Consider the following 24,693-nt stretch of genomic DNA (forward strand, 5'->3'; position numbering starts at 1 on the left):
TCCAAACACAGTGTTTGTATGCGTCCTTAAGCTGCTTTAGAAGGTGAGGTTTAGCAACACAGAACCTCTATTTTGTTCGAGGAATGACGAGTTCAAGTAGTTAAGTTGGCTCTATCTTTTATTCCAGAAAAATATATACTGAAGCAAAATCAAATGGTTACAACTTACAACTATTTCTTTCTTTGGAGAGAGAGAGAGAGAGAGAGAGAGAGAGAGAGAGAGAGCATGTCGAATGGAACGTTTAATCTAAATTGCTAGTTTGCCGTTGAAGGCATTCAGGATTTGATCCTTGTAGTAGTGAATATACAAGAAAAATCTGATTATGAGTTACCGGGCGGCGGGCGGGTGTTAAGTCACTGTACAACCAGTCGAGATTAGCAACAAGGCGGTTAAGTGTAGAGAGAGCGGCGTCCTGCACACAGCATTCCATGTCAGTATTCGGAATTACAAAAAGAAACCAGAAAAGTAAACACTTGTAAACGAAAACAACATTCAACAGTCCTTATCTGGAATTCCTACGGACCCAGCTACACACAACTCTTATATTATAGAAACTTCACCTTCACTTGGATCGACGGAATATGGCATCAAGAAAATATCACAAAGTACTTTGAAATGGAGCCTTTTTCATATGTTTGGATTTCTCCGTTGGTTATCAACTTTTTTTCTATTAGTTTTGTTTACGCCAAACATGCAAAATCTTCCTTTAGTTTTGTTTCCGTTTTGATCTAGCAGTAGCAGAAGCTAGCATCCAATCAAAGTTCACTCGTGGGAGATTTTTCAAGAAATGGGCATTAATAGACTCTTTGAGGGACAACTACTGCAGCTGCCCCAAGATAATTGCAAATAGGGTTTCATTCTATTTAGTAAGTGATTCAGCAACTTCAAACAGAAAATGTGCATACACAAACATTTCTAAATGCAGGTGGAATAAAATCAAGTGAAGTGGCCTAACGGTGCGTGCCCTTGTATTTAGTGCATGGTTGGTTCACTAGTGACATGCGACACAAAGCCTTCTAGACGAAGCTACTATCCCAATTGGGGTACTGGAAAAATAGTTGACTAGCGTGTCTTAGATATGAAGGAGAATAATGGTAACCAACTACTTCATTACCTTAATGTTTTAGCCGCCGGTGTTATACTGATGCCTGGAAAATGTTGGACTGCAAATTAAGTCAGCTGGAGAAACAGAAAATTGAATTGGGCAAGAGGACTATAAAGATTCTCTCCTTAATTGCACTGGCACTACAACCGGCTCAATAATTCAAGAAACTCCACTGGTTCTTCATTTTCTTTAACAATCTGTTCATACAGCAATCAGTGTTCACAGTTAGAAACATCATAGTTTTCACAACAATTCACAAGTGCATGCATTCACAGGCTTTAATCCAACAGAAAATAATACTTTGAATGAATGAACACAAGCAAATCGAATAAAGACATTAGACCCAAAATGAGCCAAAAATGAACGGATTATCAAAGAAATATAATTGGTCACTGCTGAGTAATGAACTAATGACATCAAGCTAATAATCAAAAGAAAGTCAAAGACAATAAGAGCACCATAGATCTTTTGGTTGAGCGTAGATTATGTTAAAGCATAAAAAGCGAAAGAATGAAACCATGTTTGAAAATCAGATTACAGCAGAGAAGGATCTTAACTTAAACATAAAAAGAGACGACCTAATGCAAAATGTAAGAAACTGCAATTGAACCATGCTGAAAAATCATATTTAAAAGAGAAAGAAAAACCTAACAGTTGTCATGTAACTCACTATCAAAAGTCAAAGCCCCTGAGACACAAAATAGTAAGGATGCATACAGTAGATGGCAACAGAAATCTTATAGCAAACATACCAAATTTACAAGAAGCCACATTAATCCTAAAGACACAAGCACCAAAAAATAGATGAAATCACATAAAAGTTGAGGTAAAACACATTTATATTTCATACCTTAATGATTGTATCCTTTGGCAGACCCATTTGGATAAGAACATGAAAACCAACTTGATCCCAGTCAGTCTTTTCTACATCAGTTCTCTCTCTGCCACTAGCTAATTGAATGGAAAACTTATCATTGTCGAAAAATTTCCCCACCCAGAGGTACAAAACCCTGTCTTCACTTTTTTCAAAGCCTGTGTTTGGTGAGAAAATAGTGTAAGCAGCTTTAGAATCTAATTCTCTCACACCAAATGCTGCTATCTTCTCTAAACTGGGCCAGTGGCACACAAAAGGTTGCATAAAATTGCATTGCGCTGGACAACTTTCCACAATCTCCTTTGAGGCAGAGAATTCTGTACCTTCACCCAAAGGGTTCCAAGCCTTAGTGGAATGTTTAATGAAAGAAGCTTCCTTCTGGCATAAGCCAATGCTATCTCCCCAATGCGGGGATTTGTTGCATTGATGTGTTGAATCTCCCCCTTCATTTTGAACATCATCCTTCGACTCTACAGCATTGTCAATATTATCTACATGGCCTACAGAACAAGTATTGTTGTTTATCCTAACACCATCTTCTTTACTGGGAAGAAATTTTGACGTAGTACTCATCAGCCTCATCTCATCACTCATTACAGGTAATTTAAGAGACAAACTACCTCTGCGCTCTGCAAGCGACGAAGAAATTTTTTTAGATGGTAATGAGATTGATCTAGAATAGGGCTGTGAACTACAACTGGAAACAACATTTTCTAGAGTGTTAGACATGGGCTGATCTGATGGTTTAGCTGAGAGGAGAGACATGTCAGAATCATCTGACAACATTGAAGATACTGGAAGAGAGCATGAAGCTGCAGATGGTGAATCCGTAGAGGATTCTGAAAAGTACTTTGAATTAGTGCTTGATTCAGAAGAGATGGAATCTGGTGAAAGATATGGAGGTGAAGAAGAAGAGGATGATGAAGATGAAGAGGACGCTGATAAAGGTGATGACGAATTTTTAGCTGAATGAACTAATATCCTAGAATCTGAATAGACCCTGGAGAGGGATATCCTGGGTGCTGACACAAAGTCCTTCATATTGCCAGAGGCAAACTTACGCCTGAGGGCACTCCAGCTGCTCTCTCTAGCAGGAAGATGGGTTTCGTGTTCGTTCTCCGAGGATGCAAATGGAGGTACAATACCACCACTAATAGCTTTCTGGAAAATTTCAAAATCAATATTATATATGTCTGATTTCCTTTCACCCGGGCGAATCTTAACTATTGACTCCCCAGCCTCCCCTTCATTGCCAGACCTATCCATCAAAGGTAAAATGTTTGAAAAAGCATCCCAAAAATAAACTGGTTCTTCCCCTTCCTTGATTATTGTTATTGGACCTTGCACTTTCTCATACCGAACGATCTGACAAACTGCCCCTCTTGCATCGTTTTCCATGATGGCCTCACAATTCTTACCAATCCAAACATATATGGCAGAAGGTATATGAACAATAAATGCACCTCTAGAATCCAGGGCAGACAGCGAAGGATCATTCAACATTTTTGGAACAAGATGCAAAGGATCATATGGTGAATGGGGGGCAATTCTGTACACCCGCAATAGTGAACTTGGGCTAAGAGGGAAAGCATGGACCCTCTTTTGGCACTGCAATAACTGACAAGCAAAACCCATATTTGGATCAGCAATACCTCTTGCTGCCTTCACATATTGAAATGCATCATCAAAACTCTGTCCTTCCCTCCACATACGATACGCAATCACCAATGATGTGGACCGAGACACACCTTGACAACAATGAACCAAAACTCTTCCACCTTGTTCCCTCACATCTTCAAAGTAATCAAAAACATCATATAGAATACTTGTAATATCTTCAGTCGGACTATCTTGCAACCATAGAGTTCTATACACAAAATCCGCCTTGAAATACTCGGGACAAACAAAACCCACACAATTCAGAACATGTGTGATCCCATTCTGCTTAAGTATGTCCCTGTCCCTTGCAACAGCATCTCCGCCAAGATAAATGTGTTCAGCCACTTTGGAACACTCTTTATCAAAGAAAGCAATCTTATCCCTCCTCACAAGTCCACAATTCTTTTCAGGGTTTCGCTGAATCGTTGACAAATCAAGCTTCAACCTCTCCCCACTACTTCTGCCACTCGGAGTAGGAGGTTGTGGCCACTCACCAATATCGTCTGAACCCGCCTTGGGCCACTCATCTAAGCTACGCCGAGCGATGGGCAATTGCAAGGGGGGCAAACCAGACTTAACCTTGCTATTCTGCTGGGACCGAGGGGTTAAGGGTACAGGAAACCTACGATGGTTTTGGACACTGTTTCCTACAATGACATTTGGATCCGCTATGTCTCTTTCCTCAGTCTCAGGGTTGGTCCGTGAAGCAGACCACGACGCTGAGCGCCAGAACATCTTCCGAGAGCTCGAAAGCTGGGCTGGTGGCCGTGAAGTAGCGGAGGCATCCTCCTTACTCACCATGCCCAATTGAAATTCTTAGTGAAAAAAACCCCAGAAATCCGAAAAACCTCCTAGTTCAATTTCATTTAGCTTCAGTACGCTCCGAAGAATAGCGTGGGGTTTTGATTTACAAGAATGCCAGGAATCCAAACCCTATCAGATCAAGCATCAGCTACAAACAGACTCTGAAGAAGAAGAACACAAAATCGTACTAATCTTATTAATCTTATTAATCAATACCAAATCAAAATTTCCACGTATAATTAGCGGTAAATCATATGAATAAGGCGCCAAAAATACAGAGAATTTTCGCCGGTAAAATTCGTCAAGTAGAATGGAAATCCCAATCTCAAGCAGAATCCTGAGTTTTTCGTCGGGAAGAAGAAATTGAATCAAAACGAATAGAAAACGACGCAATTTCTGAGTTTCTAGGGTTCTATGTGATGCAAACTTAAGAGATAGAGATTGGATTTGAGACTTACGGATTGAGAGATGTCAGAGAGGAGAATCAGCAGAGCAGAGCCGTGGAGGAGTGAGAAGCCTTGGGAGTGAAGAGTTAAAGAAGGAGAGGAGGAGAGAGAGGGAGGCAAAAGCACAGGAGGGAAAAGGGAGAAGAAGAAGGATTCACAGTAGGGGCAAAAGGCAGTGGGTTTCAATTTGCTTGCTTGTTTTGTTTATTTAACTGTTTCAGGGAGACTGACAGACCCATTTTCTATACCCACCCAATGTACACCCATTACCCATCTAAATTATAATATCCGTTTTTGAGAACACCATACAATATTTGTTTATAATAGTGTGGGAGGGGAAAATTGAACTCGGAAACTCGGGTGCAGAAATAACATAAATAGTATGTGAAGGGAGAAATGAACTCGAAATTGGGATGCAACGAAAATATTCTTAACCAACTCAAGGAGAAACTTGAATGCGGAAGCTCAAGGTGGAGGAATGATGCAAACAATTTGAGGAAATCGCATTCGAAAGCCGAGTACAAAGTGAATATTCTTAACCAATTGAAAGAGAAAATTGAACTCGGGAGTTTGGGTGCATGAAATGATACAAGGAGGAAATCGAATTTAAAAATCGAGTGCACGGTGAGTATTTTTAACCAACTGAATCACGATCATCTCCCACAACGTACAATATATAATAAGATCTTCATGTTACAATTATTAATTAATCAATTACGATTCCATATTTTATTTTGTGTTTTTCTTCTTGTTTTGGTTATATTTTTATGGTGAAGATTTAAAATTCTAAAATTGGTAATTGGTTGGTCCAAAAGAATTGGTTATTGGTAGTCAAAAACAAAACTCCCAAAATTGGTAGTGTTTGAATCTTGACCAGTGCACTATCAACATATAACTGACTAGTGTAAGATTCAGATAATCAAATCCTTGCATTCCAAGTTAGAATGGAAACGACTTTCATAATTTCATTGGTATTTGGTAATATCATAACAGTTCGATTCAAAGTATGGGTCGAAGTTTGAAAGCCATTGTTACCCACCAAATTGAAATTGCACATTTCAAAATGATCTGTTTAGAAACGATTATTCAAAAAGTTGTGTTAGTATCAGTCGTTCACGCGTGTATGCATTATTGTAAGTTGTTTTATTTATGTGGGACTCGGGTGCCTAACAATTGTTGTGAATAGTTGACCACTTTTTTCTTTTAATATAAAAAACGACATGAGGAATGAGAGTAGTCGATAGAGCTATGTTTGTTGGCTCGGAACTGCACGTATGTGATTGTTATTTTTTATGAACTTATAATATATTGGGCTTGGGCTTATTTTGAATAACAATTATTGTGTGTAACACGTTCGCTCTTAGAAATTAGCGGCGACCTCAATTATAATCTTGTCAATCACAACCACCAAATGTAATGATTGAAAACATTGCCATAAGTTCACAAACGTTGTTCTACAAGTGGGAAACAAGAGATTCAAAAAGCCCTAAAACTTTTTGGCACGTGATCCAATATCCTAGTGGAGAGGATATTAGGCTTTTTCTGTAGATTCACGAACGTTTTTCTATAAGTGGGAAACGAGAGATTCAAATGCAGATGATTGCTACGCTTTGCTAATTTTCACATTCGAAAGCGACATCATGAAGACATGAACCTAAAAAGTCCCCAAAATTCACACATTTCTTAAGCTCAGTATATGACCTTCAGAAACCCGTGTGTGATGAAAATTTGGTATGCATCACAGATATCATATGACTGACAGAATTCGACCCAATGCCATCGTGATCGGACTGTCACTACACGAAAACACAGAAATGCTAGACAGGAAGAGGTAGGAAATTCAATCATATTAGTAATTTATACTCAACGACAACGTATTTTGCCAAATACAATGACCATATTTTGTGATTCTAAACCTTCAAATCTGGCTGATCAAACCCACAACAATAGATATCATACAATAAATAGGCAATGCATGTTCAAGCAAGAGAAACACTGAATTCTATAACGGTTCGTTTATTGGTAGAACATTGGAAGGGAATCTTACCACTCGTGAAATCACTTAATATAACAAGGGTAGTGTTATCCACACACTCATTTCTACTTCTCACACGCCCCTCTCAATTTTTGACCGTCAGATCGAATGAATTGAAGAAGATCAATGGCCAACAAATAACAAGTGTGTGGGGAAGTAAAAATGGGTGTGTGAATAGCACTATCCCATAACAATTGGAAGTATTATTGATCGTAGCATGATCCAGACCAAGTTGGTGGACTTCGAGCAAAGAAGTTTGTTACTGGAGCAGCTTGAACTCCACGTCTGTTTAAGAGACATCTAAAGTATTGTAGCCGAGATAGTGCCGTTGCATAACTATTTCCATGAGATGTTACCTCCCTCCTGCTCCACAAGCGTTCTACAAGGAAAACGAAATGCCATTAAATCAAATTTGAGAGTCTTCAAATGATGCAAATCAGATTAAAAAAAATGGTAAGACAGGCATCAAATGAAATCTACGGTGTAACAACTTTCACTACTTACCTGCAGCAGCTGCAGCTCGAGGCCAAATGGTTTGCTGAACATCTGACGTATCAGCTGTCTCCCCCCACATACATACTTCTCCTCCGATAACAAGCTTTTGCTGAGAAATATCAGTAATTCCTTCAAGTGGATCAGCATTGTACGTAACATCCCAAGGGACATCTAGATGGTCAAGATACCAAACACCCTGATTGCTGAAAATACATCTGAAACCTTTGGCAACTGCCTTTGGACAAACCCCTGAGCCCAACCTATTGGATTTAGAAAATTAGAAAGTGCTTAAAACGGTTAGTGCTTCGCTTGATGCCATCACAGAAAATGTGCATGGGGAAGAAAATCACCAGTTATGCACTATGGTCATGGGATTGAGCTTCGATGGGAAGGTATTGAAGGTTTCTTCCCTGCGTAGAGAAAATTACATCTGTCACATGATTCTTACAGTATTGAGAAACAAGAACAATGATCACTCATTGGATTTTAACCCCTTTATTTAACAATCAACGATTGATAACTTTAACCTGATGAAGATCCTAGCAAGGATTTTTTTTTTTTTTTTTTTTTTTTGAACAAACGATATTATGTACACTAAAAAAGAAGGGGGTAGGCTAAGGCCTCACAATGCGCTAGCAATAATGTGGTTCAAATTTGCCTTTGGCAAAAACTTACGAGTGAGAAAAAAACACTGCCTTCAAATTTTCCATGCAAGCCAATGCAAAGAAAAAAAACAAATTTCAAACCACGGTAACAAATCAATGAAATGATTTTGGACATACCAGTTTACCGGGGTCCAATTCTTTGAAATTGCTATTTCTTGTGCTTTAATAACAAAATACTGATATGCATCTTTAGTAGTCATGTTCCGCTCTTCAAGCCTACAGATATAAAGTCCAACAAACATATCAAACACAAATCAATCATGGCTAAACAAATCATCTGAGGTTGGCATGATGGTTGTAAGTAAATCAGTACATGCTCAATAGAAACTTTAGCCAGTTTAAGATTGTGTGACTGTAAGTCAAGTTGTTAAAGTATTTTGTAGTGATTTCAAGTTATCATAGTTTGAAAGGTACAAGTGTTACATGCAAATCCTATAAGATCCGAAAGATGATGAATAAAGACAAACAAAGTACGTACCATTGCTTCACATGTTGGGTGGTGTTCCAACAAGCTGCCAATATTGAAATAACATCAGATGGTATAAAAGGATGGGGGGGAGAGAGAGAGAGAGAGAAAGAGAGAGAGAGAGAGAGATTATGCACACGACATATAATTACAGGGGTGAGTAAGGGGAGAAAGGTGTGCCAGAAATCATTTCCCAAAAACAAATGCCCTAAAGGTGAAACCAATGTAACAACAAAGTAGTTTCTAAAAGCCAAAACACTAATGCCTTAACACTGAAAATTTATTGCCATACAAGTTTACGTTAGAGTTCCTAGAAATATTAATCCCTTCTCTCACATATCCATCATATTTTGCAAAAGGCAGAACGTCATCTGCCCACTTACAAGTAACAGTATCTCAATGTAGGTGATATGAACATTTTGTACTCCAAATTCTTGGAAGGATAATGAACAATAATTGTTTCGTTTCTGTTTAATTAAACTTATTTATTCCCTTGTACTCATGGATTGTAAAAGAAGAAAGCAATATGTTCCCTTCATATTAGTTCTTTGTAAACAACATGATTGCAGAAACTTAGCTTAGAACAAATGTCACTTTTAACTTACTTGTATTAACTTCATCACCGCCCAAGTGGAACAGCTCAAAGGGAAAAATCTTTCTCATATCTGTACAATAGAAATTAAACTTTCATAGGTTTATGCAAGATAAAGGCAAAACTTTCCAAAGTACTTACACAGAGAGAGAGAGAGGGAGGGAGAGAGAGAGAGAGAGATGTTATCATGAGGTTAACCTGTCAGAATTCCAGAAATCACATCTAAACTTAAGTCCTTCGAAACATCAAGTGGCTCTCTGCAGGAAGGGGAAGGCCAAAGATCAGGATACCCAGTGCCCCTGCACATGAGGATCAAGAACAGGTAGATCTTTCAAGAATTAAGTAGTTTTCAACAGATAACTGAAAAGCATAATTCTTCAAGGAGAGTGCAATGTAGAAAGTTCTAATCTTTTTGCTAATTCTAATTTTAAGTTCCCAGAAAGTGAACACCATGTGGTAAAGCCAAAAGGCAAAAAAATAAATTACCAAAGACAAAAAGCTTCAGATCAGCCAGACCAAGTAGTAGTAAATGAGAGAATTTTCTCCATAAGATGAAACTAGATAGCGGTATGAAGTACGCACATTATCGTTCTCTCAAAATCATTTTAACCTTTAGCAGAAGGAGTTATTCAAGGATCAAGATCGACCTCCATAGGAAAAGGTTTACCCCTTTATACAGAAAAAATTGACTAAAATATTGAAAGGGAAGTATCTTCTCCCAAAGTTCACAGAAAGCCGTAAGGCAATAATTACTGAAGAAATCATAGGTAAGTAAGGTAAGGTCCTTTCATTTGGTGAGACCACGCTAATTAACTATCTAATTCTAGATCAGAAAAAAAAGCTACTTGACAACAGTTGATATTAAGAAAGGTTTTTACCATGACTCTGCATGACCAGGGACATCTACTTCGGCCATAACATTGATGCCTGCCACAAAACATCCAAAATGATCATGTAAAATATGCAAAATCCTTTTACCCCTTATGCAATATAATGTCCCACATCTAGGCTATATAAACAAAATGGAATAATGAAGAATGTAAGCTTGTTTTCTGGCCCAGTAAGGAAACAACGATTGTCTGCGCACCTCTTGTTTTGGCAAAGCTTCACATTACCACGTCAAAATATGGAAAGAACACAAAATTAGTATATGAAACAATAAGAAAGCAAGAACTGCACATAAGATAAGCATGATAAAGGGTTTCTTTTCTTTTCCTTGAAAGCATTTAGAGTTCAAAAGTTAATGAGGATTGCATAATCTACAGTAAAGAAACCTTACTTGACAATTTCAATTGCATCCTCAACCGTGTAGCGCTCCCATTTTGTGTACGCACCATTCCACAATTTTGGATAGGAAGGTACTTCTAAAGGAAAAGACTCTCTATCTATGACGTGCCAATGAAGAACATTCTACTTAATGTAATTCTCAACATCAGTATCACATGACAAAAAATTTGAGAAGCAGATGATGTAAAACAAGTAAAAAATCCTTCCAAGTAGCATATCTTACAAGTTTAGCATACGACATCGACTGGATCACTTGCTTAATCACTTCAATTGGTAAATAGTGCCTTGATGTATCTGGAAAAGTGTCAACAGGATAGGCACTCAGAAATATTATAGGACAAACTAATTCGTGAACTTTGCATAGAAATCCTTCTTTCACATGAAAAATTGCGGCTTACCAATCAAAAGTCCTCGGTATGCAAACCTTGGACTATCCTTTATGTACCAGGGTGCCTTACTTACTTGTACAGATTTACTCCCATAATCAAAAGTACACAACTGGCTGAATGTCTAGACAATGGCAGAAGAGAAGAATGAATAAGGAAGAGACCGAACAAGACAAAGCCATGCCTATTTACAAAAAATGAGAGAATTTTTAAGCATCCTATCATGCATACAAATTATCAGACCAGCTATGTCTTCTAGTTTTTCTATAACTCAACCACTACAGATCATATATCGTATCAATTCAAGCAAGTTTTTTGTCAACCACCAGACTTAGCTGAGGAGCATATGACATTATTCTATCATTTCTAAATGGCACAGCTTGAGCACCTATCATGTGGGTCTCATCGGCTATTCAGGGCTTCAAGTACAGTAATTACACCCATCTAACCATAGAAAAAGTTCCGATGTTATAGGAATGGAAGCTAAGACATGACATTGCTAAGCTGACATAAGGAGACACCAGTGAGAGGAACAAGTTATGGCAATGGATGCATATCTGTTTACTCTTATTGCAGGACAATCAACAGTATCCCCAGTAACATTTACTGGCAGTTACAACCCCAACAAAGGTTCAGCTAAGTGACCCCTCGTGCACCACAGTGCAAGAGAGCATGGGGAGGAAATGTGATTATCATCTGTGCAGATTCTACTTCTATGCTTTAACTGGATGATAATGGATTAGCTTTTCACCACCACTCCCTCGCTTTCCTTATTGGAAGTCATGTTGCAGTCCAGTTCACAGTGAAAGGCAACACTCTTATTTATGTACATGAACATGTCCAATTCACAATGAAAGAAAACACACTTGTTTATGTACTTGAGCGTGTACATGGACATGCCTAATTCGTAATGAAATTAGCAAAAAGCATACATACCTCCAAAGCCCGCAGAGCACCATACACAGTGTTCGCCTGCAACCAAAATGGGAGCAAAAATCAACATCCGCAGAGCTACAGCACAACCATACCATTATTTTGGTATTCAATTAATCTAAAATGTAAGTCATGATTAATTGATTATGATCTTAATGCAACCTATCGTCCTATACTAGTCAAAGCCACAGGATATACTACAGAACTGCAATACACAATGGTCTAACATGGTACAAGAGTTCCAATTCCACGGTTCAAAACCCTAGTCGTCTGTTAACCCCATGCAGTGCAGTCAATGCAAGCGGGGACAGCAATATGTGTTCTGCTTTATATGCATTGGTCCCCGTTCAAGCTTAAGATTTTCGGGACATGGTAATGCAGCATTAACCATTTAATCTTTCAAATGCTCAACAAATTATCATCTTTTTCCGATTCAAATGGCCATCAAACACGAAATAATCGAAAAACCGCAACATCCAATCATCAATTTACCTCGATCGTCGCCTCACCAACAATCGATTTGCCATCATTCTTCACCAAAAACAAAGTATAGCTCTCATCCACACCAAGTTGAAGCTACAAACAAACACAAAACACACAATCAAAACCCAAAACCCACAATCATTTCCCCAAAAACAGAAACAAATTACAAATTTCAGCAAAAACCCAACTCACATCTTCGTCGGCCGATTCAACCACAATTCTCAGCTTACTAATATCATAACTCTGTCTACTTCCCCCCAGTGTATTCAAAGCTAAAACCCCATGATTGTTCTTGAATACAATCTCTCTGTACCGATCAAAACCCAACTTCAGAATGCCGGAGCCGCCGCCGTTCCCGCCAACAACCAGCGAGAGCGCCGGGTCGACGGAGAGGGTCTTGTTCCCGAAGGTGAACTCGGCCGGCAGCGGCCATAACAACGTCAGAGAGTCGTTGACTTCGCCGGCTGAATTGACAAAAACACAGAGGGAATGGGAGATTATAAACAGGATCAGGAACAAGGAGGACATGATTTTCGGGGAATTTTCAGAGGAATTGGACTGAGGATTTTGAGTGTTGGATCAGAACTTTGATGTTTTTGGCAGCGGAAGAGTGGAGTAGTTGGACCGTCTGATGACGTTGTGAGAAAAAAACCAAAGTTGGTGGTGAGGATAATTCGGATGATGATTTAATTAAGGTGAAATCTTTGAGGTTAAATTATCTTCCCTCTTTGTTTATACTATGATAAGACTTTGATAGTGTTTTGTTAGGGAATTATTGTCTCTGTGAGTGCTGTATTTATGACATAATATCAACGAACTTATAGCCGCCGTCACACTTTTGGTGGCTGCAAATAATGCAAACAGAGGGTAACTTTAAATTACCGTTAATAGTTTGGGAGATTATTATATTTTGCAGCACTATAATTTTTTGTTAATTTTCTCTAATTGTGCGTGGAAAGGGGATTCGAATTTGGATTCTCATTTCCTTTAAGAATATTTTTATATATATTCTTCTTTCCTTTAAGAATATTTTTTTTTAATTAATCTTCCCTTTAAAAGGATAGGAAAACTAACGAAAATAGTTATAAAACTTTGAGTTTTAATCAAAATGACAAAAAAGTGTTGTGAGTGAATAGTATCAGGAATGACTTTTTAGAGTTAAAATGTCCTTAACATTAAAAGTAAACAGTAACATAAGTGTTTCGTTAAGATTCACTTTAAAAATTGATTTAAAGTTTTTATATGGTATCAGTCATTTAAGTTATTATATTGGTCTTATTTTTATCCTCTCTCAGCCCTCTTCCCTCTGCTACCAACCCTTTTTTTTTGTTAATTTTCTCTAATTGTGTGTGGAAAGGGGATTCGAATTTGGATTCTCCTTTCCCTTAAGAATATTTTTTTTTACTAATCTTCCCTTTAAGAATTGATTTAAAGTGTTCATATGGTATCAGTTGTTTAGGTTATTATACTGGTCCTATTTTTTTTCCTCTTTCGATCCCCTTCCCTCTGCTACCAACCCTATTTTTTTGTTAATTTTCTCTAATTGTGTGTGGAAAGGGGATTCGAATTTGGATTCTCCTTTCCTTTAAGAAAATTTTTTTTTGGGTAAATTACATAGTACCCGTTTAGGTTTAAAGTTTATTACAACCTCATACAATATCTTTAAAACATTTCACTTTTATACCTCATGTACCATTTTATTTCAAAATAATATCTCTGCTAGATTTTTCATCTATTGTTCCGTTAAGAGCTACCGCAACTGCCACATTTATGTCAAGTGGTTGGCTGCCACATTTGTGCCGTGGCAGAAAATTTTTTTTTTTTATGAATTTAAAAATAATTAATTAAAAAAAGTATTTAAAAAAAAAAAAAAAAAAAAAAAAAAAAAAAAACCCTAAAACCCACGTCTTCCCCATCCCCAGCCGCATTCACCCATCCCCAATAACCCCATCTCCTCCTATATTCCATCCCCATCTGCTCTGTGCTTGTATGCAACAAGAATCTTCCGTCACCGCCTCCATCCCCATCTGGTAGTCCGTCTCCAACAAGTTCATCAACGGTAACCTCACCGGCTCTCCCGTCCTCGATGCCGCACCTGTCTCTGTCGACTATGCATCATTTCCCATATGTTCTCCCGCCTCATCGACTTCTTTCATCGCAGAAGATGCCGCCACGACAGCTTCGGTAGCCTTTTGCACCGCTACGGCTTTTCGCCGTCAAAAACTGTCTTTGGCGAGTCTGTCGCGACCTCGTCAGTCACAAATTGCATAGAGCTTCAGCGCGGGAACATCGAGGCACGGGGGTTGTCCACATCTACCTCGTCGGACGAAATCGAGGCATTGAGGCTGAAATGGGTCATGCCCTGTCGCCAAATCAGCCTCTTGATCTGCTGAGTCGTGTCGAGATCGAACTCGGAGTGACGTAATCGACCAAGCTACGCCGCGAGTTGTGAGATCTCGGGTTGTTGTGGTGGTAATTGGAAGCGTAGTTAGCAGACAAGTACGGCATCGAAGACCTCTTTTTCCGTCGGGTTGTGGTGATGATATTGGGGACGAAGAAGGCCAAAATCCTTTAACCCAGATCCTCTTTTTCATTCTTTAAAGTTTTTAATTATTAAAAAATGGTTTTTTAAATGACTAATCCTTTTTTATTATTTTTTATTTACTTGATGCAAAGTTGGCAACCATATCAGCACCTTATATTTGTCACGTCATCACTTAACGGATTTTCTCACGAATGTATGAAATTAAAATAAAATGATAAGTATGAAATTAAAATAAAATGATAAGTAAATGTATGAAATTGAAATGTTTTAAAGTTGTTGTATGAGGTTATAATAGATCTCAAATCTGAGGGGATACTATGTAATTTACCCTTTTTTATTTATTTATTAATCTTCCCTTTAAGAATCGATTTAAAGTTTTTATATGGTATCAGTCGTTTAGGTTATTATACTGGCCCTATTTTTTTCCTCTCTGGCCCCTTCGCCCTACTACTAGCTTTATTTTTTTGTTAATTTTCTCTAATTGTGTGTGGAAAGGAGATTTGAATTTGGAGTTTCATTTCCTTTAAAAATTTTTTTTTTAATATTCTCCTTTCCTTTAAGAATTTTTTTTTATATTAATCTTCCCTTTAAGAATTGATTTAAAGTTTTTATATGGTATCGATCGTTTAGGTTATTATACTAGCCCTATTTTTTTCCCCTCTCGGCTCCTTTCCCTCTACTGCCAACCCTAGCAAGTTTCTTTCCTCTTGTCATCTTCCCCACAACTTCCTCATTATTGTTGGCTCATCCGAAGGCTCTTCTTCCTCTACCTTTGATGGCTCATCTTCTTAGGGTCCAATATTGGTCACTTTCTTAAATTCATAGAGTCCAACTATTTTCTTTGGACTTGTCAAATGAAACCCTTCTTAGTTGGCCATAACTTATTTTAGTTTGTTGACGGATTGAATGTTACCCTTGCAACCACTCTGCCTACCTCCGGTAATGCTCCTACCAAGCCCAATCTCGCCTATACCAGTTGGTACAAACTACAAACATGATTAGTTGGTGTGCAGTTGTTAGAGATTTCGGAAAGAGATCCTCTCCATATCTCTTCCACCAAAACCCGTGGATCAAGTGATATGGGCCCTTGAAATTTGATTCAACGGCTAAAATTATTATTACTTTTAAAAGTGCTCTCTGTTTTTAGTCGTTGGATCAAATTTCAAGGGCCCAGATCACTTGATCCGCAGGCTTTGGTGGAAGAGATCCAGAGATGATCATTTTCCAGAGACTTCAATAATAAATATAATATATATATATATGTGTGATGACCCATCCCTAATTTTCTATGTAATTTCTTCTCGAGTGTGTAAATTGACATTTCTGCCCTGGTTGGCAATGTGATGTGAATGTAGTATTCAACACTTATTTTATTTTCCTAGTAGCGTAATTAAATAGTACTAGTCGTTATGATCACGTAAGCGCGAATTAGACCTGAAGCGGACTTGTAACGAAAAAATTACGCTTAGTCAAAGTATGTTAACAACGGGTAGAATTGTGCATGCGTGTGTGCTAATTTATTAGTGTTGGAAACACTGTTTTTGATAAGGAGACGGATTTTTGCGTATGACTTATTGTACCAAAATCTGAAAACCTTATCATTTTCTACTTTTAAAAATTGTCTCGTGTGCCCTAAAACCCTCACAACCAATCCTTTTCCCTTATGTCACTCTTCACCAATCAACATCTCTCCACAATTCCCTCACCAATCAGAGAACCCACTCCTCACATCTCTCCCCGAATAAGAACACACACATTCTTTCTCTCTTTTCTCTCTCACCCCGTAACCTCTCTTCTCTCTGTAACTCCCTTAAACAAACACCAAATCTCTCAGATCGAGCTCACAAACTCCACCATTGTACTCCTCTTGAACCTATGAACCTAGCCATACCAGCCGATGGTGAAATGATCCAGTTTTGACCAGTTAACTCATAAGGTATGACTCAGTGAGTTTTCCTCCAATGAGTTTCAGGCAGAGTTACAAGGTAGGACGTGGGGAAGCTTCTACACAACCCCCTAGGGTCTCTAAACTAAGTTTGGAATCGAGTTGACATCGAAACAAGCGAGTTCGAGGAGTAGAAGTTTAGGCCGAACCTTTCGAGGCTTTTTCAAACCATTTCCCATACATTTTTGGACTTTTGAAAGTTACAATCTTGTTCTACTCTTCATAAGCTTCATTTTCATATAAAGTGCATCAAAAATGGTTGAGAAATGAAGAAAATATAAAGCTTTGAAATTTTTCCCAGTGTCTGGCGAACTAGACTGCGGCGGACAGCGAGGCTCATCGGAGAAGACGAAGAATATTTTGTCAAAGTTGACGGAATATTCTAACGACGTCAGGTAACATTGTTACTATTTAACGAAATATTCTGTCAATTCTGACGGAATATTCCTAACGTCCGTTAGTCTCTGTCATGTGTGTGGCCTGCGTGTGGGGGCGCGTGTGGCCTTGGGCTAGCCGGCGAGTGCTTGACACGTACGGATCTGTGACTTCGTGTAGATCATTTTCATATATTCAAACCTTTTGTTTGAGCAAAATATGGGAGATTTACCTAGCCTTTTTTAATATGTCCTATTTAATTTATTAGTTTAGTTATTTCACATATAAGTGAAAATTATCCTAAAGACGCATGAGGTCAAACGAGGTTAGGAGGCTATGATCCGACCACATATTAGTGAGTGGGCATTTTGTTTTCGTATATATATATATATATATATATATATATATATATATAAACCTTATAATTTCCACAAATGCTTTGAATTGATTTATGCATATCATGCCACTATTGTTTTTAGATTGATATTACGCCTATTATGTCATGATTAAATATATTATAAGAAATGTTATATTGCTGTGAAATGCCAAAATAATCCTACGGGATGCACTTGTATGTTTATTATGTTGACTAGAATTATTGAATGGTTATGGCATGTTTATATTTATGCATGTAGTATGCTCATTATTGTTGCACCCTGGTGTTAGTGCTCACCCAGGACCAAGGCTCGTATTTCACATGTATGTTCACTTTTGCACCACATGCTCGCCTTGGATCCAAGTAGGTGTCACATCCCGGCCCGGGCGGGATCACTTCCTGGCCCAACTCCACCATAACACGATATTGTCCGCTTTGGGCCCCTAGCACACCCTCACGGTTTTGTTTCTAGGAACTCACACGAGAACTTCCCAGTGGGTTACCCATCATGGGATTGCTCTCGCGCGCTACTCGCTTAACTTCGGAGTTCCAATGGAAACCGAAACCAGTGAGCTCCCAAAAGGTCTCGTGCTAAGTAGAGGTGAGAATATATATATAAGGAGCACTCCCCTAGGTGATGTGGGATGTCACAATCCACCCCTTTTAGGGGCCCGACATCCTCGTCAGCACATCAGGACCAGGGTTAGCCTCTGATACCAAATTGTCACATCCCCGCTCGGGCATGACCACTTCCCCGACCCAACTCCACCGTAGCACGATATTGTCCGCTTTGGGCCCCCAGCACACCCTCACGGTTTTGTTTCTGAGAACTCATAGAAGAACTTCCCAGTGGGTCACCCATCATGGGATTGCTCTCGCGCGCTACTCGCTTAACTTCGGAGTTCCAACGGAACCCTAAGCCAGTGAACTCCCAAAAGTCCTTGTGCTAGGTAAAGATGAGAATATACCCAAACAGTATGAGTAAAATTAAAAGGATACAACCAGTCAATATTAATTTTTGAAATTGGACATGTCTTTTGGGTCAACACACTTAATAAAAGTTGTAAATCTTCAACCAAAATGAATGGGTGCTTTAATTTCTATAAATACCTGTTGTGACATAATGTTTCACACACAATTAAGAATTTTGTTATTTACACAATTTATTTGCTCTTTATTCTCTCTCCATCACATTTATACAATTTCTTTCTAGTTATTTCTAAGGGAATACACTTCGGTTTTGCTAATCGAATATTTCATATTTTGTTGTATCTTGTAAGTGATTTGCCAAGAACCCTTTAACGAACTCATTCGAGTGGGGGCAAATAAAACTTTAAGGAAATGATTCAAGTCGTACCTCAAAGTCATCATTTGGATTATTTTCTATATTTTTACATTTACTCTAACAACAATTACCTTACATCTACCCTCTCTAAGTCGATTCTCTCTCTTATCATTGGCAAACATCTACCCTCTCTAAGTCGATTCTCTCTCTTATCATTGGCAAACCCCCCTCTATGGCTATCTAGGGTTCTCTCTCTTAATACTGAAGTCTAGTTGTATTCCTAATTTACATGTCATGATATTTGCATTTTCTCTAAGTTGTATCATAAATTAGTGACCATAAAATTTAATATCTTGACTCTCAAATCTCCACTTTACTAGACAAGTTAAAGTCTAAAACTTTATGTCTGAGCATATTTGAGTTTAGCTCAGCTAACAAAAGTAAAGTGCTTTTTGGTCTACACATTTCTCGTAACAAAATTATTGAGGAACAAATTGTTCAAACTTTTCACTATCAATTATTCAGCGCTTGATGTCACGCAAAATTGACAAACTACAAAGCGACTAGTCGTACATAAAATTCAATTGCACGGTTCTATGTAAGTGATGTCAACATTCATCAAAATTTAAGCTACCTATTCACAAAATTATTTTTACCGACTAAAAAAAAAAATGAAAAACAATTTGATATTCTAACACAAAATAAAATATGGGTAATAATGTAGTTTTACACATACCAAATATTTTTTTTTTTTCAAATCTAATCTGCATGTCATCATAACATTTTTAATTGAAAAAAAAAAAAAACTCACATTTTTTTATCTCTCCCTCACATTTGTCATTTCCCTCAAACTTCTTTCTTTTCTAAGTGTGTCTGTGTGTGTATTTTTAAGTTTTTGAGCTCGTTTAGAAGTGTTATAAAATGAGTAAAAACATTTTGGATGAAAATGTTGGAATCAATCTTTAATAAAAATACAAGTGAATTCTAAAAAACACTGGTATCGTTTGGTATGCCGACAGGACGGGACGGAACAGAATGGGATAGGACGGGACGGGATAGGTCGGAACGGAACGGAGTGGGAGCAAAGATGCCCTCAGATAGAAACAAGGAGGAAGAAGAAGAAGACGAAGAGGTTATAATTTTATGTTCCACGGATGTGGAACGAGTCGTTCCAGGGGGTGAGGTGGAACGAAAATTCACCCAAAACTCGTTCGGTGGAACAGCTCGTTTCACCCGTTTTAGACGCACCAAACGTGGGACGGAATGCTTTGTCCTACGTACCAAACGATACCTTAAAGATATTTTTGCAAAAAACACATAATTAATATTTTTTTTTGTAAAAACCACCCAAAGTGTTTTCTAAAAGTATTTTTCCAAAAAAGTTAAAAGGAAAGGTTGTCACGCACGCACAGTGGAAATGTACGGCTAACGTTGGTTTAGATATGCATCAACAAGTGGGCCAACGAATCCACACATGTTGCGATCTCTCTCATTCCAATTCTCGCGAAACCAAACAGCCTACCAACTCTGACTCAGCATACTTCCAACTCTGCCAGTTTCTGATCAAGTGCGCCATCATTGGTTAATCGCTACCTGATAGCCATCCGACGATCCTCAAGCGCAGGTCTACCTGCGCCTCCGCCGCACCAATAACCCAAATCCAGAATCCTATCCAGAATTGGGACCCGCATTGACTGTGACCCGAATTCAACGTAAACCAGAATCTCTGGCCCTGACACAGGGACACCGTCTATTACTTTCGGTGGAGATCCTCGTCAGATCTAACCCACATATTAAGTGATTCGGATTCTTGAAATTTAATTCAATAGTTAAAAATAAAAACCTTTTAAAAGTTATAATAATTTTAACTATTAGATCAAATTTTAAAAATCCGAATCACTTGACCTGTAAGCTTTGGTGGAAGAGATCCGGAAAGGATCCCTTTCCATTCCCATCAACCTTTTGACATAACCCCTCGTCGCCGTCCACGTGGCATCAGATGGCGATCAGAACTTTCCGTTTTCGCAACTCACATACTTCCCTGGCGCTTAACCCTCCGAGTATGCAGACCACAAGGTCCACAACAGGGCCATAATATAAATTTCCGTTTCCCAAAAACCCCTCGGATTCTCATCGAGTTTTCAGTTCCTGCCCCTCGAATGCTCCTCTGCTCCTCCCACACTCTCTCTCTAACCTAGCCTTCTCTCTCTCCCTCTCTTTCTCTCTCTAACTCACGGTGACCGGGATAATGGTGGAGCCGGTGACGCCCGACTACGACGAGGAGAGCTCGCTGTTGCAGGGGTCGAGCATTGTCGACCGGTCGTGGCGGTTGAACTTCGACGGCTTCGAGGTGTCGTCGGAGCACAAGGAGAAGAAGCCTCCGCGCGGAATCCATGACTGCCTTGGGGTTTTAGGTAATTTTCCGCACCTTCTCCGGAATATTTGATAGTGATTTGTGTTTTTTTTTTTTAATTTTTTTATTTACTTTGTATGGTCTGAAATGGGAATATTGCGTTGAGTGTTCTGTTCTCCGAGAATTTTTCTTTTTTGGTAGCTCAGCTTTTTTGTTTTTGGTTAATTAAAAAATTCGTATTAATTTTTGTGGTGGGAGTTTAGCCTTTGCTTTTCTGTATATGATTCCAGATGGAGGGTTCAATTTGCTATGCATAAATTCGTAATCGAAAAGCTCGAAGGAGAGGTGAATTATAAACATTTGTTTTGGGGGGGGGGGGGGTGAAGGAGTTGAGGAGTTTAGAATTTATGGGGTTTACTTGAATTTCAGTATGCTGTCCTTGGTATTGCTAGATCATTGAGACTGACTGTGAGAGTGTATGTTGTCGATCTTCGGGTAAATAAAGCATTTTCGGATTGTGGTTGGGAGTATTGAGTACTTGCTGCTGTCTTAGTTTATAATTTTATCATCTTTGTGGAGGGTGAACGGGGTTTCATGTTTTCCGTTTATGCGAAGGGTGAAAGGGGCAAAGGGATATATGCAAATGCGTAGACTGTTTGTAGTTATTTTTATGTTAAAAACATTATGCAATTAACATATGAGGTGCCATTTTAATTGTTCTGCTTGATGGCCTTAGGGACGGAGGATACTGTGGCGGAGTATTACCAACAACAGGTAGAAATGCTCGAGGGCTTTACTGAAATGGATGCCTTGGCGGAGCGTGGTTTTATTCCTGGAATGTCAAAGGTTGGTATAGCATCATGTTTTCTGTCTTCTTCTCAATATACTCGAATTACTTAAACTGAAATGTAACGAGTTTTGTTGCAGGAAGAGAAGGAAAAGTTGGCAAAAAGCGAGACTTTTGCCATCAGAATATCCAATATTGCAAACATGGTTCTTTTTGCGGCTAAAGTTTATGCATCTGTCAGAAGTGGTTCATTGGCCATCATTGCATCCACATTGGACTCATTGCTTGATCTTTTGTCCGGCTTCATCTTGTGGTTTACTGCATTCTCCATGCAAACCCCTAGCCCATATCAGTATCCTATTGGGAAGAAAAGAATGCAGCCGTTGGTACGTGTCTGTACTATTCTTGATGGTAGCTATAGCCATAGTTTCAAACTGTATTACAATGCTTTCTGTGTTTAATGCGGCCTTCAAAGCTATACACCACGACCTTTCTTCGTCTTTCTGCTCTTTGTGGGGATATACATTACTGTTATAGTGTTATATAATATCATAGGTTTAATCACCAAAGCATGGTTGCTAATTTAGTCATGCAACTTAAATAGTCATGTGGCTCTCCAGTCTAAACGATTAATGAGTTCGGGGTTCACCCATACTGGGCGCCCTCGACTGTTGAGATTGGATACAATTTCTATCTTCTCTTCTCTTTTGGGAGTGAAGATCAAAGTTATCTGTATAACTTGTACATGGTAGTGCTTTTTTCCCACTTTTACAAATAGCTAGACAGTATTTCTTAATCCATGTTTAATGTATTCTATCTAAGCAAAGTTCTAACCATTTCCCATACTTTCTTGATTCATGCTGCCTCATATCGTTGTCTATATGCTTGACCATTGTCTTACTTGTTTCCCATATGGAGTTTTCATTGGCATATCTTGGTCGCTTTGCTTTCTTCCATCAGAGCCTGTGATGGTTTCTTATGTCTTTCTTTGTTTTCTGTAAGTTAGGCTATATTTTTAAGTAGAAATATTTCCGTTTTATCTGCCAGTCTATAGTGCCGTTGGATATTGTATGTGATGAATTGTTGTCATGTGTTAGGACTTAGAAGTTGATCATACATTGTAAGTGTGTGTTTGTGCCAACTAGGAAGTCTCACGGGTTAATCCCTGTTAAGTTCGTTGGGTAGTTTGTCAAAAAACGTACTTGTTGTGTGGCTCAACAAGCACTCTTCCTTAGCTTTACGCCAAGCAGTTCTCTAGATAGATGGATTGTTTTTCCATAGCTTGGTTTGTTTATTTGCCATTGCTTTAAAGACTTGTTCTACATATAGCAGTTGATATACTTAGCTTGAATTCTTGTAGGTCATAATTTTTCTCATCTGTTTTTGAGGAGTTGGTGAAATGTCTATCATACTCAAATCTGAAGCTTGGAAAAAAAAAAATGCAGGGAATCCTTGTTTTTGCCTCTGTCATGGCAACCCTGGGCCTGCAGATCATCCTGGAGTCATTGCGCACACTGGTTTCTGATGTAAGTTATTATGAGCTGTTATTAATCAGATTAAGATATTTGTTCACTTGGAAGCTTGAATAAATGATCTTTTCAATCGATTGTTCAAATAAACACTCTTGACTTTGAAATTTATACGTTTGACTAGGAGGATGACTTCAACTTGACCAAGAATCAAGAGCGATGGGTCGTGGGCATTATGCTCTCGGTGACTTTGGTAAAATTCCTTCTGATGCTTTACTGCCGCAGTTTCAAGAACGAAATTGTTAAAGCTTATGCCCAGGATCACTTCTTTGATGTTATAACTAACATCATTGGTCTCGTTGCTGTGCTCCTTGCTAATTATTTTGATGATTGGATGGACCCCGTTGGAGCCATCATTGTAAGTGGCTTCCTGCTCTCGTCATTCCTCTACCCTTCCTTACCACAAATAACTATAGGGAACTCTTATGTTAAGAGTGTCGAAACTTTCATATTTAGTAGAGGGATGGTAAATCTTATGAAGTACATAGCAGTTCGAACAAGATATTAGATGAGAGGTTGTCAAACATTTGTTCACAAATAACCGACGTCTCCTGGGTGTTGACTATCTTATGATTTGTGTTAAAGTCAAATTTCAATTGATGCTATGTCCATTATTTTGCTAATGGGGTTTTGACCTTGGATTGTTGCAGCTGGCCTTGTACACCATTCGCACATGGTCATTGACTGTGCTGGAAAATGTGAACTCGCTAGTTGGAAGATCAGCTGCTCCCGAATATCTACAAAAATTGACATACCTTTGCTGGAACCATCACGAGGCAATACGCCATATCGATACAGTCCGGGCTTACACCTTTGGCTCACACTACTTCGTCGAGGTTGACATTGTCCTGCCGGCAGACATGCCCTTACAAGAGGCTCATGACATAGGGGAAACGCTGCAGGAGAAGCTTGAGCTCCTGCCTGAAATCGAGCGCGCCTTTGTTCATCTAGATTACGAGTTCAGCCACAAGCCGGAGCACGCACAGTCTCACTCATAAAAGGGAGGATATTTCTATGTGTTGTTGTGTTCAACTTTGTATGCTAGAATCGATCCCGAATCGAAGGCAGTAATAAACTGAGAATGTGTAGATGTTTGGTAGGCGTCAAGAACAAGTTGGGATTCTGGTAACACTGAGCATTTGTATGGCCGGGTCGCATGCACCTTAAAGTGAGACCCAGCAATTGCAAGTTACTGTATATTTCCACTCCTTGAGAAACTTGCATGTTTTTCAACCGCCTACAAAAGGATAACTCACTACTTGACCTTA

At 38.7% G+C, this 24,693-nt stretch overlaps 3 protein-coding genes across 4 annotated transcripts; 1 reads left to right on the forward strand and 2 right to left on the reverse strand.

Moving 5' to 3' along the window:
* Window positions 1-97: 97 nt before the first annotated feature.
* On the reverse strand, window positions 98-5,098 carry LOC103928563 (protein-tyrosine-phosphatase MKP1-like). 2 transcript variants are annotated; one of them, XM_048565420.1, is made up of 4 exons: window positions 4,901-5,098; window positions 1,956-4,571; window positions 1,115-1,302; window positions 98-412 (listed from the first exon to the last, which is right to left on the reverse strand). In XM_048565420.1, the coding sequence occupies exons 2-3, from the start codon at window positions 4,437-4,439 to the stop codon at window positions 1,246-1,248; spliced, it is 2,541 nt and encodes an 846-aa protein (XP_048421377.1). In that variant the 5' UTR covers window positions 4,440-4,571; window positions 4,901-5,098; the 3' UTR covers window positions 98-412; window positions 1,115-1,245. The 2 variants fall into 2 exon arrangements, with proteins under 2 accessions (XP_048421377.1, XP_009335905.2); XM_009337630.3 differs by having other exon boundaries at window positions 1,956-4,603.
* A 1,622-nt stretch (window positions 5,099-6,720) lies between these two features.
* LOC103948369 (beta-hexosaminidase 1) lies at window positions 6,721-12,983 on the reverse strand. Its single transcript, XM_009359386.3, has 15 exons — window positions 12,423-12,983; window positions 12,240-12,323; window positions 11,751-11,786; window positions 10,827-10,938; window positions 10,652-10,722; window positions 10,421-10,551; window positions 10,229-10,245; window positions 10,020-10,068; window positions 9,340-9,440; window positions 9,155-9,214; window positions 8,562-8,595; window positions 8,201-8,299; window positions 7,769-7,828; window positions 7,428-7,678; window positions 6,721-7,302 (listed from the first exon to the last, which is right to left on the reverse strand). The coding sequence occupies exons 1-15, from the start codon at window positions 12,756-12,758 to the stop codon at window positions 7,127-7,129; spliced, it is 1,617 nt and encodes a 538-aa protein (XP_009357661.2). The 5' UTR covers window positions 12,759-12,983; the 3' UTR covers window positions 6,721-7,126.
* Window positions 12,984-20,758: 7,775 nt separating this feature from the next.
* On the forward strand, window positions 20,759-24,693 carry LOC103928565 (metal tolerance protein 11). The gene is made up of 6 exons (XM_009337632.3): window positions 20,759-21,170; window positions 21,846-21,955; window positions 22,037-22,282; window positions 23,342-23,422; window positions 23,550-23,783; window positions 24,076-24,693. The coding sequence occupies exons 1-6, from the start codon at window positions 21,005-21,007 to the stop codon at window positions 24,421-24,423; spliced, it is 1,185 nt and encodes a 394-aa protein (XP_009335907.2). The 5' UTR covers window positions 20,759-21,004; the 3' UTR covers window positions 24,424-24,693.

This window comes from the organism of the source record quoted next, unplaced genomic scaffold, assembly GCF_019419815.1.
Source record: "Pyrus x bretschneideri cultivar Hongxiangsu unplaced genomic scaffold, Pyrus_bretschneideri_v1 Contig4, whole genome shotgun sequence".
NCBI classification, from domain to species: Eukaryota; Viridiplantae; Streptophyta; class Magnoliopsida; order Rosales; family Rosaceae; genus Pyrus; species Pyrus x bretschneideri.